The sequence below is a fragment of the Drosophila arizonae genome, chromosome 3 (assembly GCF_054131065.1).
Source record: "Drosophila arizonae isolate 15081-1271.41 chromosome 3, UAZ_ARI_1.0, whole genome shotgun sequence".
NCBI lineage: Eukaryota > Metazoa > Arthropoda > Insecta > Diptera > Drosophilidae > Drosophila > Drosophila arizonae.
The window spans coordinates 13,865,276-13,884,227 of NC_142923.1; the positions used below are offsets into that span (position 1 = coordinate 13,865,276).

An 18,952-nucleotide genomic window follows, 5' to 3' on the forward strand; every position below is an offset into this window, starting at 1 on the left:
TCTTGTTTTGCTTTTGGACTCTGAGAGTTTTTGTTTTGCTTTTGACTCTCAGTTCGTTGAAAACGTGCAAACGAGACGGACGTCATTTTTTCGTGTCGCTTTATTGTCGCCAACGCGTCGCCGTCGCTCGGAGTCGGAGCCCAAACATTCGCTTCAAATTTAAAGAGCTTCAAAAAAAAGAAACAGTAATAACTATATGTGATTATATTTACTTGGTTAATTGCGAGTGCAAAAGAAATACAATACCAAAAGGAAAGTTAAAAAAAAAAAAAAAAAACAAGAAAACGGACGCAGCTTCCTTTCGGCAAACGTTTGTGTGTGTGTGCGTGTGCATGCGTGTTTATGTTTGTTTGTTGTTATTGTGTTTGTAGCTGTTGTTTCGTATTAGGCAAGCAGCAAAACGTGATATGCAAATAACAACTGTGACAACAACAACGGCAACAACAGATAAAGCCACGCAGCAGCGAGATAAAACGAAAATTGCGCGCCAAAAAGCAGCAGCGAAACAAAAGGATTTATAAAACACACACACGGTCAGCATATAAAAAATACCTATACAAGCGCAAGCAGCTGAGAGAGCAGTCAATATAGCAATAACAACAACAGCAGCAGCAGCCGCAACAAAATCAAAACAGAAGCGCGCAAAGACGCAGTCTGCGAAAAATTCCAGTTTCATCTTGATTTCACCACTGCACAAAAAGGGCGCCCAGAAGGCGACGACACTTGAAGCATTTGGCTGTGTGGTGAGTTTATTATTTGAGTCTTTTTTTTAGCACGTCTCGTTTTTTTCGGTGCAGTGTTTGATTTGAACGGCGCAAACATTTGACGTAAGTGCAAAAGTCAAGGCTCCGCTGTGCTGATTGTTTGACCTTTGGCATGGCATCGAGTGTGCACAGTCCTTGACAAGCCTTGTCATTGGCCCTGCACCCGTTACCCTAACCGTTACTCAAGCAGGCACAGTGGTTGCTTTTGTGTTGAAGCATTAGGAAATTCGTTAAGAAATGCCTCAAAGAAATATTGGAAATCCGTTGTTGATTAATGCACTGCAACGAAATCACCGTCTGACGCCTTAGCGTTACATCAGGTAGAAACAATATTATCAGATAACATATTATTGTCAAGGCCTTTGTTCCCTAAGCCATTGCAGCGAATCGGCTTTGTAACGGAAGCTGCTTATTTACGACGTGCGAGAGGGACAGAGATAGCGTTGGGAATTTACAAAATCTGCTTAGCTTAATTGCGTTTGGAATTGAGTGAAAATATTGATGGACGTTACATGCGGCATTGAAAGGGAACTGTTTTACATGAGCAAATACTCAGTTGCCTGCATTTGAGTTGAATTTGGATATTGGAATTATTTCAGCAATTTGTTTTTGAGACGTACCCTGAAGTCAAAGGCGTGATTAGAATTTGAAAATAAAATAAAGTTTATGCTGTATTTCTGAAGGCTCTCAGCATAATAATTCATAATAATAAATCCAAGCAATTCCGATATAAACCTTATCTTGCTGTTACAGCAAAGCCAAAGACCCCAAAAATAACTCATGCCGCATTAATATGTAATTGATAAAGCGTAGAGCACTCAAAACGAAAAAATCCGCCTAACCAATAAAAATAAAACACAAATGGCCACGCAATTATCATTTGGGGACAATCTAACGTCATTCGGGTTCACTGTGCCTTGGCCTCTGGCTGCTTGTGCTTTCTCCTCATTTCGCTCTTCTTCATAATGCGCTGCGTCCTGTGTCTAAGTGCATGTGTTTGTGTGTTTGTGTGCCGGTAATCAAACGTCTAGACGGGGAGATGATGTTGCAGCTTCTTTCGGTTCACTCAAACTCCTGCTCAAGGCGCAGACACACACATACATACACACACACATACACACACACACACACACACACACACACATACACACACGCACAAACATGCACACACGCACACAGCGAAACATGCCTATATGCCAACATACTTGCACATAATCCCTTTTTATTGCGCTCTCGCCACGGAGAGGAGTCAAGCACGAAGAGCGGGAGAGCGAGTTGGAGTGCCGTTGAGTTCTGAGTGTGAATAATGGGCGTGGGAAACTCCACTCCACTGAGCAACTGAGGTCGTCGTCAGCCGTTGACGTCGCCGCTGCTCGTAAATTACAAAACCATGGTTTTATTTGTCAAAATTTGAAACTTATTTGAACAGGCGCCAAGCAACGGGCAGCAAGTCGCCAGTGGGAAGCGGGCAGAGCTCCTCAGTTCCAGTTGCCAGGCGAGTTGTTAATTTCTGTTATTTTTGTTTGTGTGCCTTTTACTGCTGTTTATGTTTTGTTGCTCCTACTCGTGTATGTGATTAGCATGCTAGCTCTGTGCGCTCAGTTCGTTCTGCATGTATGTGTGCATAAGAGAGAGCCCTTATGAAAACACTCGCAGACATACTGAAACGCACTCTATACACACACATGTGACTGGTCTTTTTCGTCAATGAATGAATTTCTAATTGGGGTTTTTATCTAGGTGGAATTTATTGAGTGTGTTGTGTACAATAAGCTATGATTGATAAAGTGTGCGTACAACCGCAACCCAAAAGATTGTGTGGAGATACTCTTTTGATCTGCGGGTTGATTGATGGCTCTGGCACGCTCTGATCATCAATTTGATTGGCAATTGCATAGAAATGCTGTGCTTGTATTTGTGCACTCTCTCCTTGGCTGCTTCCGTCACATTTATTTCGGAAGCTTTTGTCGCATAATCCCCTTGTTTTTTTTTTTTTTTTTTTTTTTTTTTTCTTTTTTTTTTTTTTTGTGCATATTTGCATTGTGTTCATTCGGTTTACAGTTGTTTTGTTCGAGCATTGCCTTCAATGACGCAGTTAGGCTCAAGCTAAAAAATCGCGCTTGCTCCCGCTATTTTTGTTGCTTTTGTTTTGTTTTATCTTTTCGCTCGTGTGTTACAATAATAAGTAAATGAGCTAATTCGTCGCCGTTCCCACTCCCAATTACGCTGAGTGCCCCGCTGACTGGCAATGGTTATCGGAATGGGAATGGGAATTGGAATGAGAATTTGCGAAAAGAGCGGCAAGGCAAGGTCACTCAAAACAATGGGCAAGAATGAGAATGAGAGCGAGCTTAATGCATGAATGAAGTACACGCTGCGATTACCGTATTCGTGGTATGTTGTATGTGCGTGTGTGTGTGATTTTGTGTGTGTGCGCGCTTGATTACATATCATTTTGCTGTAGTTGATTTACTATGTGAATTTTTGTTGTTGTTGTCGATTAGCCATTTTTGGGAATTTGTGAATGCGCCGTTGCTTTATATGGTCATGTTTTGTGTTATGTGCGTTATTTCAATTGCGTCTTGATTAGCCAGTTTTGTTAGTGCGCAAATCTTGTGCTTTTCTCACCCTCTCTCTCACTCTGCCACTCTCACTCTCAGTTTGAATCTCACCTCTGCAGCTGACCAAATGTAGTCGAGCGATTGCGATTCCGGCTTATGCAATTCATTATGGCCACAATTCGCTGCAACAACAACAATTGCAATTGAATCGCCGTTTGGTAATGAATGCCACACGGCAAGACCCCTTACCCCATACCCTGATCCTAACTAACGCACGGCCAAGTAAGTCTTAGACAAAACTAAAAAAAAGAAAAAAAAAAAAAATCACAAAAGAAAGAAAAGTGAAAACTTGTTTTGCTTTATGTTGTTATTGTTTTCATGTACACACAGGGTGTACATGGTTTATGTCCGCTGTTTTGTTTTATGTCTTGCATTTGACTTTGACTTTTCAACTGCTTGTCGTCATCATCACTATCATCATCATCATCATCATCCGCATCGTCATCGTCATCATCAGCCAGCCACACTGGCACAAGACGTGTTAACAGCTGTAACATGCATTTATCTCTTCACTCCGACAATTTGTTGTAGTTCGATTCGCCTTGGCTTTTGCTTTTGTTGTTGTTGCTTTTGCTTTTTATCTGTGCGCTCGATCGACAATTGTTGTGTTGGGTGGCAACCACTGTGCAATGACCACGACCGAAGCCACCACCGGCGTTGGCGCTTTCGATTTTTCTTGCCTTTGCAACCCCGCACGCAGCAACAACAATAAGAAAAGAAGAAAAACGAAAACAAAACCCAATTGAAGAAGGGGCAAAGTGAACAAATAAGCAATACAGCTGTGGCTGCAAATGTATGAGCGACGTACTCTTAGCGCGCGCTCTCTCGCTCTCACTGTTTGTTTGCCCCTTTGGCACCCAAGAGCCAAGAGAGCAAAACAAACAGAGACAACAACAACAACAACAACAACAACAGCAGTAGCTGGCAGCATGCGTACATTTGTTTGTTTCTGAGTGTGAGTGTGAGAGTGTGTGTGTGTGTGTGTGTGTGTGTGTGCTTGCGTGTATGTGTTTGTATCTTATTGGATATATTCAACTTGCGCTTGCACATTTTGATGATTTCCTGTGAACTTTTGGATATTTCAATGTAAAGCGACTTGTTGCATGCGATACACATAGCAGGGCCTGGCTACATGTGGCGCCGCCTTCTGCTGTTGCCGCTGCTGTTGCTGCTGCTTTACTGTTAATGTTCTCTGCTTATTATGTTAATGAGGCTCCACCTAATGAGTTGCCTATACATACACACACATATGCATGTATGTATTGTATTGCATGTACAATAGAAATGAACGTACTCATAAGAGACATTTATTAATGAGCTTAGCAAATTCTAATGTTCCCTTGACAAAATCAAGAACTAATGAGAGCATTTCGAAATACCGTTTGTTGGAGTAATTATAAATTGTTTTTGTTGTTCTTCGTTTTTATTTATTTTTGAACTAACCGTTCACTCGAGCTTGGTTTCCGTTATTTGCGTCACTTTAAAATCTTTAGAATGATTAACGTTAGTTCATATACTTTACTCCACATATTTTGTTTAATCTTAAAATACATTTTACTAAAAAAAAAATAAAAATTATTATAATCATTGTGAGGAATTTGCCTTTGTTTATTATACTTAAAATAAATGCAAAATTTGAAAATCGTAGTGATGAATATAATTTGTTTTGAATGTAAAAGGATTCTATGTTAATAGCAAAAAATGATGCTACTTGAGCATTCTGATTATAAAATTGACCTACGAAAAAGAAATTATTTTCAAAAAATCGATTATATATCTAATATTTTGACTATACAAATATCAAAAAACTTTAATTGACAATTTTATACATTTCATTTATCCGGATTTTCAGATAATCTGCTAATGGGATGCTTTTCACGCAACTCTTACATATTTTTATATGTTACCATATTTTTATTATATTTAAAACCTTAATTTTTTTTGCAAACCTTTTAATGAGCTTGGTCAAAGTGAAAGGCCAAGTGCGTCTTTTGTTTATGAGTTTTTTATTTTTTTATACATATTTTCTTACACTTTTTTTTTGGTTGGCTGTAAAATGTTTGTGGTAACAACATTTGTTGGCTCAATTGTTGCAATCTGTGAATTTTGTTATTGGTTAAGTGCGGCAATTTCGTTGCGCCTCTCGTTTGGCTTATATAAAATGCCACACAGAGTGTCTGCAATGTTGCATCTCTCTCTAACACACAAGCACATACACACACACACTCACACATACACCTGCTGCATATTTCTTGTTAAAAGCCAAGCGTTATTTTATTTTTGAGCTTTTGATTGGCCAATTTGATGTTTGTTGGTGTTGCCTCCGCTGTTGCTGTTGCTGTGGCTCGACTTTTAGCCGCCTTATGAAGGCCACTTGTTGTTGTAATGCTCACTTACACGCATTATGATTTCAGATATTTCTTTCAAAGAGGCCGCTGTGTGAAATATCTTAACGGCAGCAGCTAACTTGTCTGGGATTACTCTCTCAAATATGCCTAATGGCCTTATGTAATGGCAGTGGCAAATGCTATAAGGAAATCAAGTTGAAATATTCCCTATATCCATATAGTCTGTCCGATTGTTCAGTCATTAAAGCAAAAGAAAATCGCAATTTGTACTTGAGCAGAAATCTAAACAGTAGCTGCTGCAGTTATGGGGTGAATGTGAACATAAAACTGATTTTAATAGTTCATAAAGCTATAGCTCATAAAGTTTATCATTCGTCAGTTAATTGCATTTGAATGCACTTTGATTAAGCAAAAACAAAATTGTATTCAAGCAATTCAATTGAAAGAATTTCATCAGCAAACCGAATCAAATTTCAGATATACATATAATCTAGGTATATGTGCGTATATAGTATATATCTGCTCTTGACTTTTGCCATCTGGCGATTACTTAATGCTGTATCTTTCTCGCTCTTTTCTTTATTCTATTCTATTCTATTCTATCAGCAATAAAAGCTCTATAAAAGCTTCTTATCTTGCATTACGTTTACACTTTTCATTATTTTTAATGAGCCATAAATAGTTGCTTTAAGATAAAAGACATCTAGAAGATTATGAAACCTTGAGACTATTTTAAAGAATAATATTGAAATATATTTTATTTTATATATGTACATTCTTGTATCCCTAATTCACTTAAAATTCTAGTATTCAGGTGTTGATAAGCAGGCAAAAAAAAAAAAAAAAATAGGCTGTTGTCGAGTCTGTTTAATCGCACTTTGTTCGTTGCTCTCCCCCATTCGATAAAAATTGTGCTCGAATTGGCTATTTGGTTGATTGGCCTGAGTCTGGGGGGAATTACGAAATTTTCTTTAAATTAACTCTACTCTGAGTAGTTCGAAAAAAAAAAAAAATGCCAACGAATAAGTTACTAAAATGCTTCCAAAATGATTTTTAAATGGGGAACAGCTTGAAACGGGGCATTTCGATTGTTGTATAGATTCTTAGCGAATTTTTTGTTAAGTTAGGTTGTCAAACATTTGAAAGCGATGTAATATGAATATCTGTAAGTATAATGATATACAACAGTATATTATTATGTATTTGTATATAAACTATTCAATATTCTACTAATTTTTTCATTCATTAATATAACCATCTACTCTAGTGAAAGTAAATTTATTTACATATGTGTGAATTGAAATGAAAGAATTCTGCATAATCCATATATTTTACCTTTTAAATTTGTTAGTTTTTTAAAATTTTGTTTCCTTATTGTCTGAGAACTTAGATAAGTTAACGTTCTTAATCGCAGATAATGTCAAATCTTCGTATAATAAAATGTCCATATTGTCTGTTAAATTCCTAGACATGTTCATAGATAACAAAACTGTAACAGGTCTTATCTATATAGACGATATTGTTCTACACATGTCTTAGGTTTACTTGTGATAATATATATGACGATATTTATGCTTTACCCACTGTCAAATATAATTAAATTGATATTCCTTCAGAACTTCTCAAGTGTATATTTCTACAGGGTATCTGCTAGTCTAATCCACTATTTTTAATAAATTTCATAGATGTTGGTGTGTGTTTTTTTGAATACGTGCTGTCAGCCGCAATTTGTTTATCGTAAATGTTTATGCGCGTTGCCTTTTAGTTGTGCTTTGTGTGTTGTTTAGGTTGTTTATGGGGTATGCCAAGAACGCCACATGGGAGCCCGAGAATCGAGAGCCGACAACCGAGAGCCGAGAACCGGGAGACTAATGCTTTGCTTTGTATAAACAAGTCATAGAATTTTTAGATCCGTTCGTGGAACGGCCATCGACGTGAACAGCGGAACGGAACCCCAAGCCCAAAAACTGAAACTGAACAAAAAACCAGACCAGACGAACGATTCGCGGAAAAGGTCAGTGGGCACGTAATATTAGTCGGTTCCGAAATATTACTTTTTTTTTTTTTTTTTAATATTTCGTTTATGTTTTTGTTTTTGAACAGTTAAAGTCGCTGGTTATTGCGCAATGTACAAATTGTGTCCGGTTTTATTTACGACTGACTATTTTCTTTTTGGTGGCACTTGTCAAAAGTGGCAAAAAAAAAAAAAAAAAAACACTAAAAACTAAAAACTAAAAACTGGTCACAAATTAAACTGAAAATTGCTGCGAAACGCAGCAACAAGACGACAAACGATGTCGGTGCGGCAAATTTCAAGTTGAATGAATGAATGAGTGAGTGGATGAGTGGTGTGAGTGTGTGACTGTATGAGTGCTTGTGGCAAGCAGTGAAAGCCAAGTAAGCTACTTTACGGCTGACTTACATTGTGAATTGTGAATCGTGAATGCCTATTTGGAATGCGACTTCCTGTGGCGGCTGTTGCTGTTGCCGCTTCTTCTGCATTTGCTGCACATCTCCCACTGGGCGACAGTTGCACTCCCATAAGACAACAGCCAACGGCGACACACACACACACACACACACACACACAGCCAATTTACCATTACCGTGAGTCAGCTGAGCGTATAAATGTATGCCCCCCCCCCACTCCTATTTGTTCCCCAACTCCTCGTCTAATGGGCCACAAAATGAGCTGGCCAATAAATTCTGACACGCCACTAAAACTTCGAATCGAAAGGAAAAGCTAAAATAAAAACTAAACTAAATCGCCAAGATCTTTCTCCTAGACAAACGTCGCTAATTGAATGCCTTTACAAGTTTCAGTAAACAAAAGAGGCAAGCTATATAAGTTGATCGTAAAAATAAATATATGTTTCATTTTTAAATGCGGCAATAAAAGACAGCCAGCCAGGTAAACAGAAATTCTTTTTGAATTCTGTAACAATGGATTTGCTTAACAGTTGTTAACAAACTCGATTTGATTATTTTAAAACAATATTTATTTATAGCCTTTTTTTACCTGTGACAAAACAACAGATTTTCTTTCCTATTTTCGTGCACAATATAGAGATGAATGACTTATAGAAATTGTATAATATGAATCACGTTCCATATAATTGACTTATATGTAGATAAGCTATAGAGAAAACTTGCGCCAGATGTTCAAATGATTTCATAGTATTTTATTTTATAGCTATTTGTCTGTTTATTTTGTATTTAAATTTTGCTAAAAACGAAAGCTAACCAAGCAGAGAAACGGAAATGTATTTTATAATTAGAATGTTATATAAACATTTATAATGCATACACTTATAGTAGTTTAAGGAGTTTACATTAAATTCTATCAAATAGTCCCTTATTATTATTTCACGCCCGGAATATAATTATCATTATCTTCTATAGACCTATATAAAAATATATAAATAAAAAAAAAAAATTTAAATAAATGATATTTATAATAGGTAGAATAAAAGGTGATCGAACATATATCTTCAAAATTGTAAATAAATACAAAAGATTAATGTATTAATATAATACGATTATTTGACATATTAAAATTTGATTGTCTTTAAAGACTTCCTTTAGAACTGTTACATATTAGGCAATGCATCTAAGATATCCTTGGCAAGCGTAACATCTATGAACTCGCATGTGTGTATATCGATGCCTGTGTGTGTGTTTGGGTGTATTTCTGGTGTTGTTTTGTGGGCGGGTCTCTTGGGGTCGAGGTCTTTGAAAAGTCGCGTGTGCCGTGTGGCGTGTGTCGTGTGTCGGCTCGGCTCGTTTAATGTCAAGCAGACAAACAAGCCAATAACAATAACAATTCCAATAACAAAATACAAACACAAATACAAATAGTAAATACCACTAAATGGCAATGACTAACACGCGCCTACAATGACAGCCTGCCCGAGGATGAGTCTGGCCGTACTTCAACAATGATATATAAAAAACCATACGAACTATAATAACTGGCAAATCGTGCGACGAAAGTGTGAAAATAAGTATGGAAATTATGGTCTAGAGATTGCGTTTTACAGCCTGTGCGAGTTACTTATCTTTAATTTTTTCACAATATTCCATAGACGTGCAATGATTAAAAGTTTTATTTTAAATGTATAATAACAAATTTTTCTTACAAACATGTTTCAATTATGTTTATATATCTCTAAATTGAGTCATTAAAAATAAATAAATAAAAAATATTTTAAAATGCTGGTAAAACAATTTGATAAACAAACGTTAATATATGAATTTAAATAAATATATTCAATATTTTGTTAATATTTATTCAAATTCATATATTAACGTTTGTTTATCAAATTGTTTTACCAGTATTAAAAATTTTTATGAAATTGTTTACTTATTATTTCCAGTTCAATTGAAAGCTTTCAAATTCTTTTTGAAAGCCATAAAATACCTTACATATCTTAAATACTTTTTTTATATACTGCAAAGATTTTAATTAAAATATTTTGCAAATTTATGTAATTTTTTAATGCAATTATTGTAGAAAAAATACAAAATGATCTACGATTAAAGACCTAGGGTACGAATCTTCAGCAACTTTTCACTGTATAAATAAAGCACTGTTTGCATACCTTTCAATCTATGTTTGACAAAGATAGTAGAAAGCGCAGAATCGTTAAAATAATTCAATATATACAATACAATTTGAGCTGTTACTCATATATATTTATCTTATATTTTCCACTTCCAGGCGTTTCGAATTTGCATTAGCCAATAATCACTGTGCTAAAAATATGTTAAGAATTTGCAAACAAAAACAGGGCTTATAAAAATCAACAGAAATTTTTATGCAAATTTTGATTAAACAAAACTCGCCTTGAACCAAGAAAAAAAATTGTATATATATATATATGTAAATGTACGTATATAAAATATATATTTATGGAAAAATGTTAATTGAACACGAAATGTCTTTCAACAGGCGCAAATATTTGCAGGCACTCCAACGCAATGTATATATAAAGGTTTATACATAAATATATATGTATATGTATATAAAGTATATTCAAGTGTAACGCACCCCGTTCAACTTTAAGGTATTCATAACTATGCTGCGGGCGACGCCGCCCCCAGTCGCTCGCAGCTGATAGGTGGCTAATAGAGAGCTGGGGCTGTCACCTCTGGCTGGCGCATTTGGGGGACTCACAGCAACAGCAACAAAACAAAACGCGCCTGTGAGTTGGCATGGCACATATTGTACGGTCGTTGTTGCCGTTTGCTGCTATCCTGTTGAAAAATCAGGGAAATCTATTTATTGATGTTTTTCGCCAAGTCCCAAACGGTGGGGCTGGCATGGAGCATGCGGCCATGGCAACAGTGTTCGATTCGTGACGTTAAAAGGCGCAAGCGACCCCTACGCTCGAGTAAGGAGAGTCGGATTGCTGCGAAAGTTTAGGCAAAAGCTTCCAAAAAAGCTTTTCGCTTGCGGCTCCTGCTCGGGCTCGTGTGCTGGCGACGTCACTGCTCCTGTTTTCGATTTGCGGCTCCTGTTGCTCCTGCGCGTCGTCCACTTGCGCCCGATTGCTGAACGCCTGCTGTTTTGAGGCGGAGTATTTGAGTTAGAGTTTTTGAATGGCGCGCTTCGCTCTGCCCCCCAAAATCAACGCCAGTTGCAAAACCCGAAAACAGCTCCAGCTCCGGCTGCTGCTGTTGCTGTTGCTTTGCTGCAGCAACTCAAACTCCGATTTTCCGCCTGGAGAAATGTTGGCAGTTTTTGGCTCAAAGGCGGAGACGGAGGCGGAGGCGAAGCGTACGTTGCTCTGGAGTCAAGACAAGAAGTTGAATGTCTTAGACGCTGCATCTTCTTGCCCCGGTTGCTGTTGTTGCTAATTTATTTGATTTTTTCTTTTTTGCATTCGTGTGCGTGTGTTTTCCGTTGTTCGTGTAGCGGCCATTTTCTCCATGGAGCCAATTAGCACCAGGCGAACAGACGAGCAGACAGAGAGTCTGCCAATTTGTGCGGGGGTGTTTAAGGTTGTTGCTGGCTGCTCCTACGTTTGCCCCTGAAAGAGATACACACACGCACACCTATACACCTACACACACACACTCAGCTGGCATCCAGAGAGCCAATCGCACACGCAGCTTCCGTCGAGCTTTGGCCTTGTCCACGTATCCACGAATACAGCAGAGGCTGCCACAACAACAGCATTTTCACAGGTCAAGGCGAACACAATGCATGCGCGTGGCGCGCCACACGGACCGTTTTTGCAGACTCCTCGTGTGCACTCAAAAAAAAAAAAGAAACAGAAATAGAGGAGAGGCTGAGAAATGGCCCGAGCAAGGCAAATGAAGCTGAGTTGTGGGTTGTATACATATACATACCTACATATGTATGTTATGGCTATGAAAGTGACAATTTCGGGAACAATGGTTTTGTGAACATGTATGTGACAGGCAGAAGGAGGCGTGGCAGCACCCATGGGGCGTTAAACTGAGTAGCCAATATCTAAGGAGAGCACGCTTACTTGTTTATAAATATTTCATTTAGCTCTATATATTTGATCAATCTTTGAATAAATCTTTAATGATGAAACCAAACTAATACATTTTTTATATTTTATTAATTATTTTATACATTTTTAAAATTATTTGGAGTTTATTTTTAATATATTTAAAGTTCTGAATGCTTAAGATGCAGCTCATGGTTACATATGTTTTATAGCTGAGTCTGATTTTAAGAATAAATTTACTTTAATTTATTTTTAATTTTTTAATAAAAATATTAAAAATTAAAAGAACTGCTATTTAAGACAAAAAATATAGAAATTTGTATACATATTCACATTGATATAATAATCAATAATATAAAAAATATTAATTGCAAATTGCTAGGAAATTCGTTCAGTGTGCGCTGCAGGCAGTTCATGTGTTGCTGCATTTCTCTTAATTTGATGTTCGGCTTTTTGTTGCAAAGGGTTGCTGTTGGCATTGTGTGTTTCCGCTTTTGGGTGGGGGGCGGTGGGTGGCGATAGCAGAAAAGCTTTCACTTTCGTAGCATGCAGCCAGGATGAAACAATGGATGCGTTTTTGCATGTTGCCCCTGGTATGTGTGTGTGTATATGTGTGTGTGGCAGTTATTCGTGCAACGCAAATTTGGGTCACTTGTCGCCCCATTGGCGCACCATTGCATAAGCTCTGCCACCCATTTAAGGTGTTTCTCTCCATCTCACTCTGTCTTCCGCTGTGTCTGTCTCTCTGTGAGCTGCGCTATCTTGCTCTCGTTTTCTCTGATGTTGCAACAAAATGAGGAAGCCTAAAATAGCAAAAACGCAGCCGCATTACGTTAGTTGAAGCAGCCGTAGCTGCCTCTGCTGTTGGTAATCGATTGCAGTCGCTTGCCACGTCAAGTCCGCGTCCGAGTCCGGCTAGCTGGCCGGGCCAGTTTGAAGCCATAAGTCGCATTGATAAGAACAGCAGCTGAAAGCGAACAGCAAAACTAACAGCAAAAGCCAACGCGAAAGCGAAAGCCAATCAACCCATGGGGCAAGTGAAAATGCAAGTGCCAACTGTGTTTTAATCTCAACGCCAACAATTAGAACAACAACAAAATCTTCAGTTCGACACGAGTTGTTGCAAAGAACAACTAAAGTAACTTAGTTACATTTGTATTTATTGCCTGTGGGTGTAGGTGTTTTTATTTTTTTTATTTTTACTTTATTTTTTTGTTTTTTGTTGTGTGAGTTTATTTTTTACATAACTCTTGAAATTTGTACAAATTTTATTGTGTGTAGTTATAATTTTGTTGTTCTCAAATATATTTCTATATACTTATAGCCAAATTTAAGTGTTATCTTTTCCATTTTGTGTACTTTGTGTATTAACATTCATATAAGCACTTGTGTATAAAACAACAAAAAATCAACAATATGCAACGTCCGACGCCGCACATCTCGACGAGCATCATGAGTCGCATGTCCATCTTTGAAAGTGAGTCAAGTCTTCTGATAGACAGCAGCAGCAACAAAAACTATATACGATATATATAATAACATATAGCTGGTGAAATCTGTTTGTTTCGGATGCTTCTTGCAAATGCCTTTTTGAAGCGCGTGGCCGATGAATTCGTAAGATATTTGGCCATAAGCTTTGTATTTTGTGCGAGGGAAAACTTCACACATTTTATAAGATCAACTAAGCAGATATCAACCGCAATTTTAAAATTTAAGTATTCAGTCGGCGTTTGAGCAAAATGTTGACTGAATCATGAGATTGTATGAAGAGTGCGGCCGAAGCAACAGGCAGCTGCAAAAGCGCTTCGATTGATATGATCTGAGAATTTCAATTGAAAACAATATTCATTTTTTATATATTTTCTTTAGAAACCTTTTTGGTGCTTCCTTCATAATTTTCGTTCAACTCAAATCATTTTCGTATACTACACATCTTTTTACATTGTAAAATCTTAATTTTTGTCCACTTCAAACAATTGAATAAGGTGCCAGCCACTGTCATTAATCTTAATTAATTTCTATTCAAATTCAATTTACATGTTTAATTATGTAAATTTGATTTGAAAACGCATTGAAGTTCAAATTTCTGGAAACACCTTTTTGCCCTCGAAAATTGTGAATATGTTAATGTGATCTATCTTATATGATATATATATTAATATACTTTGTTTATGAGTGCAACAAAATATTTTAAACAGCAGCCAGAACGGGCTAAGTACAGAGTATTTGTTGGTTGGAATTGTCAGTGCGTCTAGTTTAACTTGTTAATCTAAGTACTTATCTTTCTCACTTCATCTTAGTGAAGCTTAAGATTAATGAATAGATTTATTATTAAAATATATCGAAAGAGCACGTACAAGAGATCAGAGATGGTCTTAGAGATTGCCTAAGCTAGGGAAATTATGAAGTCTGCGACTGATTCGCATAGAAGGATAGACGCGGGAATAAATAGATTTCTTTTAATTTTATATTTTTTATTTTTTATTATAAAGTGAAAATGTTACAAAATGTATAAGTTTTGAATTTTCTCAGTCAGTTTATTAGCCCGACAAGCTACAGTGAAGTCATCTACGAAGGGCCGCGCTGCAGCTAGAGTGGAGTCAATTGTGCGGCGCAGAGTTTGAGTTGACATCAATTTCTGTGAACCATCAATCAAAAAATCATTTGTGATGAGTCGCAGCGCACAATTACAACAAATTAGCGTTTATTTAACAATGAGCTTACATTTTTTCAGCTCGTTTCAATGGCCCTGAATGGGTCGCAGCAACCTTTAACCTTTTGCGCTGGCAACTGCAGAGTTATGAAAATGATGTTAACATGTGACGCTGTTGGCCAATCGGAAATTGTATGCAAATCTTGATGGATTGATTGATTTGCATTTTCATTTGCATTGAACAATAGACGAGTGTGTTCGACATGTCGAGGGCCCACTTTGCGGCAGCTGCAATGCAGCGGCAGACGCCATAAATGATTTCCACTGTGCCATAGTTGGGCATGCAGACATGGACGACTCGAACGATTACGATTACGATTGCGATTACGATTACGCGCTGCAGTTTAACAAGTTTTCACTTGCGCAATTGGCTGAGCAAGGCAAAAGCAACAGCAACAACCCCAACCCCAACCCCAATCCCATTCCCTATTCCAATCCACACAGAACTGTGAGATTAATGAGCTGTGCGTGTGTTGGTGGGAAATTAAGTCAAATGAAATAACAGTCAACAGCCTTTATAAGGGCCCGCCGAGCCCATGGAGAAACTAATTATATGCAATTTGTTTTCATCGAGTTCCTCCATGTCCGATTCGACCCACAATCAACCAGACAAATGCAGCCAACAATTGGCTTCTTGTTATGCGGCTGTCTCTCTGTGTGTGTGTGTGTGTGAGTGTGTATGAGTAAGTGAATGTATGTGTCTTTGTATTTTTAATTTATCATATGAAAACTTGTAATTTTGTCAAGCAAGAGACATTACTTTTAGCTGTCTGGAATGAAAGTTTTAATACCCTGCACGCGCTGAAGATTGATGAGCGGGGTATATTGTGTGAACATCTAATTTATGCATACTTTTCATCAGCATCATTAGCATTTAGGCTCCCCTTTGTTTGGTTGTTCATCTGTATCGCTAGAATTTCTGTTATGTATAGGCTTTCCATTTTATCGGCCTATGCATACATGAATAAACCTATCCATCTATATATTCTTGTATTTGACTGTTTATCCGTGCATCCATTCCTTCATTTAATTTAATCTATTAACTTAATATATGCCATCAGAAAAAAAAGCTATAAAATTTATTGCTTTATCCGCTTCTCTGTTTTACTTTTATTTATCCATCTCTACGATCATCTAGTCTGTATAATAGTTTGTTAAATTTCTCTGTCACCCGTATCGTTTTTTTAGAATTGCGAGTCAAAATTCTTCTTAAATTACGTTGAAAATCAACAAATTACTAATTTAACAAACTAAATTAACAACAATTTTTAATAAAGGGTATCACAAAGCCGCTCTCACATATTCATCTAGTTTGCACGTCGTGAAACAAGTTTGGGGCAATGGAAAATTCGAGCTTTACTTCATATGACCCGCAATGCAAGAAAGTTAATAGAACTAAGCGCGTTTCAAGTTAAACTAGGCATGACACTTAAGTACAGTTAGGCCCGGGTCATATATCATATCAAGAGAGCGACACGTAGCATAATTGAAAACTTTACGCTTGCAGTAATATGCATATGGGTTAACGATCAGAGACCCTAAACAAGTTCGTTTGCAGCCCAGCAATCAATGCAAAAGGTCTTTTGTGTTCCACTGACGTTAAGCTAAATGGAGTGGACTTTGGGATAGGTCTATGAGTCTTGTAGAACTGGGTAACTATAGAAGGTGGAAGCTCAAAATTGATTTTGTAATCTATGATTCGGCTTAAGGGGAGTTGATATATGTATGTATAAAGTCCTAATTCCAAATGAATAAAAATGACTTAGAGAGTATAGGCTTTATAGACAATAGATAATTCTGAATGACTTTTTCAATAGTTCTTAGTTTATATTTCATATGTATATTGTTTTCTTTCAAAATATGGCATGGGAACTTGTTATATGATAAGTCAATCGTAAGAGTAGGAACTAGAATATTCATTGTTTATTTTTTGGTACATAATCTTTAGACTTGATCTTTATAGACTTTCATAATTTATACCCATTATTTCATATCTATTAAATAATATTTGCTATGAGAATTCTTAATAGTCTTTAATAACTTTCTATGAAATGTGGGTCGCAAGCTAAGACAACTAATGCTTTCACAAGGAAAAAAAAAACTTCTCATAATTAAGTAATATATAAATACATATATCTATTATATATATTTATTTGCATTTTTCAACATTGGGTCAACTTCACCATTAAAGACCAAATGATGTTATGCAGTCTCCGCCGTATAATTACGTTGTTCCGATGCCAAATGCCTCGGTGAACTCGAAGACACATTTAATGGCCCGAAGTCATTAAATTTGGTATGCAACACTCTGTTAGCTGTTATATATTTATGGTATGGTATGGCATGGTCTCTGGCATGGCATGGTATTATAATGTATATAGACATATATATTCATTTGCCTCCCCATTTATTCATTTCCTTTTTGCACATTTGCATAATTTTGGCGGGCATAAAAATTTGCTCATATGCCAAATGTGCATTATGATTCAAAATAGTTTCCAAATTGATTTCACGCTTTGAAGTCGAATTTTTTTTGAGAACATAATTTTTAACGACTTTCACAAAGCGCGTTTGCGTCGACTCAACGGCATTTCTTTCAGTTTCTTATCAACACCTATTAATCTAGTTCTGGTTCTAGCTAAAAACCAAAGTTTTTCTTTTCTACTGGTTTTTTTCATATATATATACTTTTTTTTTATTTTTATTTTTTTGCTGCTCCAGAAATGTGCGCCCAAATGTGGGTTATTATGGTGAAGGGGCGAACAAAGCGCTGCAAAGAATTTCAGAATTGACTCGTCTGTGTCTGGGTTGGCTTTGCCTTTGGCTTAAAGCGGTTGTTGTTGTTGTTGTTATTGCTGCCGCTGGTGCTTTTTTGTAACAGATAGGCAGTTTTCTGCTGCTTCTTCTGCTTTTTTTCTTTAGTGTGTAACAACAAATTGACAATGACATGAATGTAAAGAAATATTTAACCTTAATAAACGAACGCGACTCGAGAAGACATCGACCGCTCTTTTGTTGTGACTGGCTCATATATCTTTCTTGATTCTGTTGTTGTTGTTGTTGCTGCTGCTGCTGCTGCTGCTGCTGCTGCTGCTGCTGCTGGGCATTGTTTGATTTATGGAACGAAGGCCAAGTGCCAATTAAACTTAGTAACTGACGACGATTCTGATGCCAGTTTTATTTAATGCCTATAGAAAGTTGAAGATGGCAGTCTCATTCGTTCGTAATATTGATCGGCATTCTCTTTATCTATATGCAGATACAGCGACGCGTAGGCATAGTTTGGCCGAGCACTCGATAGACACCATGATGTCCATGTCCACCTCGCCGCCAGCGACGCCAACGGGCGTCCAAACGGATGCTGAAGGCCTCATTTTGCCAAAGAAGCTGATCAATCCCTGCATTGAGAACACCGATCGGAAGGAGCTGCATCGCGAGCTCAAGTTCAATGCACGCATGTGAGTACTAAATGAAAAATTAAATTGAATTGATTAATTGATTGATTGATTATCACTCTCTCTCTCTCTCTCTGGCAGTGGTAAGAGTGTGCTCAATCAGAAGAGTGAACTTCAGCGTGCCTATGAGAAGCAAAAGGAACGGCATGCAGCGGCCATCGAGCAGCATTCACCCGAAGCGGAGCTGGCTGGACTGAAGGGGGAGCTGGGGCGTGTGATCATGGAGCGGGCCCAGAAGCATGGAGCGGCACAGAAACAGGATGCCGAGGACGATGATGAGCGTCAATATGTCAATCCTGAGTATTTAAATGTGCGCGCCAAGCTGCGTACGGCGCATGCGCCCAATTAAAAAAAAAAAAAAAATCAACAAGAAAAACAAACAAAAAAAATTAAAATATACGAGAAAATTCTGTAATCTTTTGAAGAGCTAATTTTAGTTGTGAGCCAACCAAATTTCTGTTTAATTAACTCAACGTTTTATGTGTGTGTTAACCAATCTAATTAGTATTAGTCTTTATACTTTGTTTATATCTCGAAGAACTTAAATTTAGTTTTTTTCATCGATAATG

At 37.3% G+C, this 18,952-nt stretch overlaps 1 protein-coding gene across 8 annotated transcripts; it reads left to right on the plus strand.

The window, feature by feature from the left end:
• The first annotated feature begins 36 nt into the window (after window positions 1-36).
• LOC108610120 (protein FAM107B) lies at window positions 37-18,798 on the plus strand. 8 transcript variants are annotated; one of them, XM_018001980.2, is made up of 4 exons: window positions 13,062-13,389; window positions 13,540-13,692; window positions 18,188-18,386; window positions 18,465-18,798. In XM_018001980.2, the coding sequence occupies exons 2-4, from the start codon at window positions 13,632-13,634 to the stop codon at window positions 18,730-18,732; spliced, it is 528 nt and encodes a 175-aa protein (XP_017857469.1). In that variant the 5' UTR covers window positions 13,062-13,389; window positions 13,540-13,631; the 3' UTR covers window positions 18,733-18,798. The 8 variants fall into 8 exon arrangements, with proteins under 8 accessions (XP_017857470.1, XP_089319493.1, XP_017857469.1 ...); XM_089463362.1 differs by having other exon boundaries at window positions 13,062-13,383; XM_089463363.1 differs by having other exon boundaries at window positions 13,062-13,353.
• Window positions 18,799-18,952: the final 154 nt, after the last annotated feature.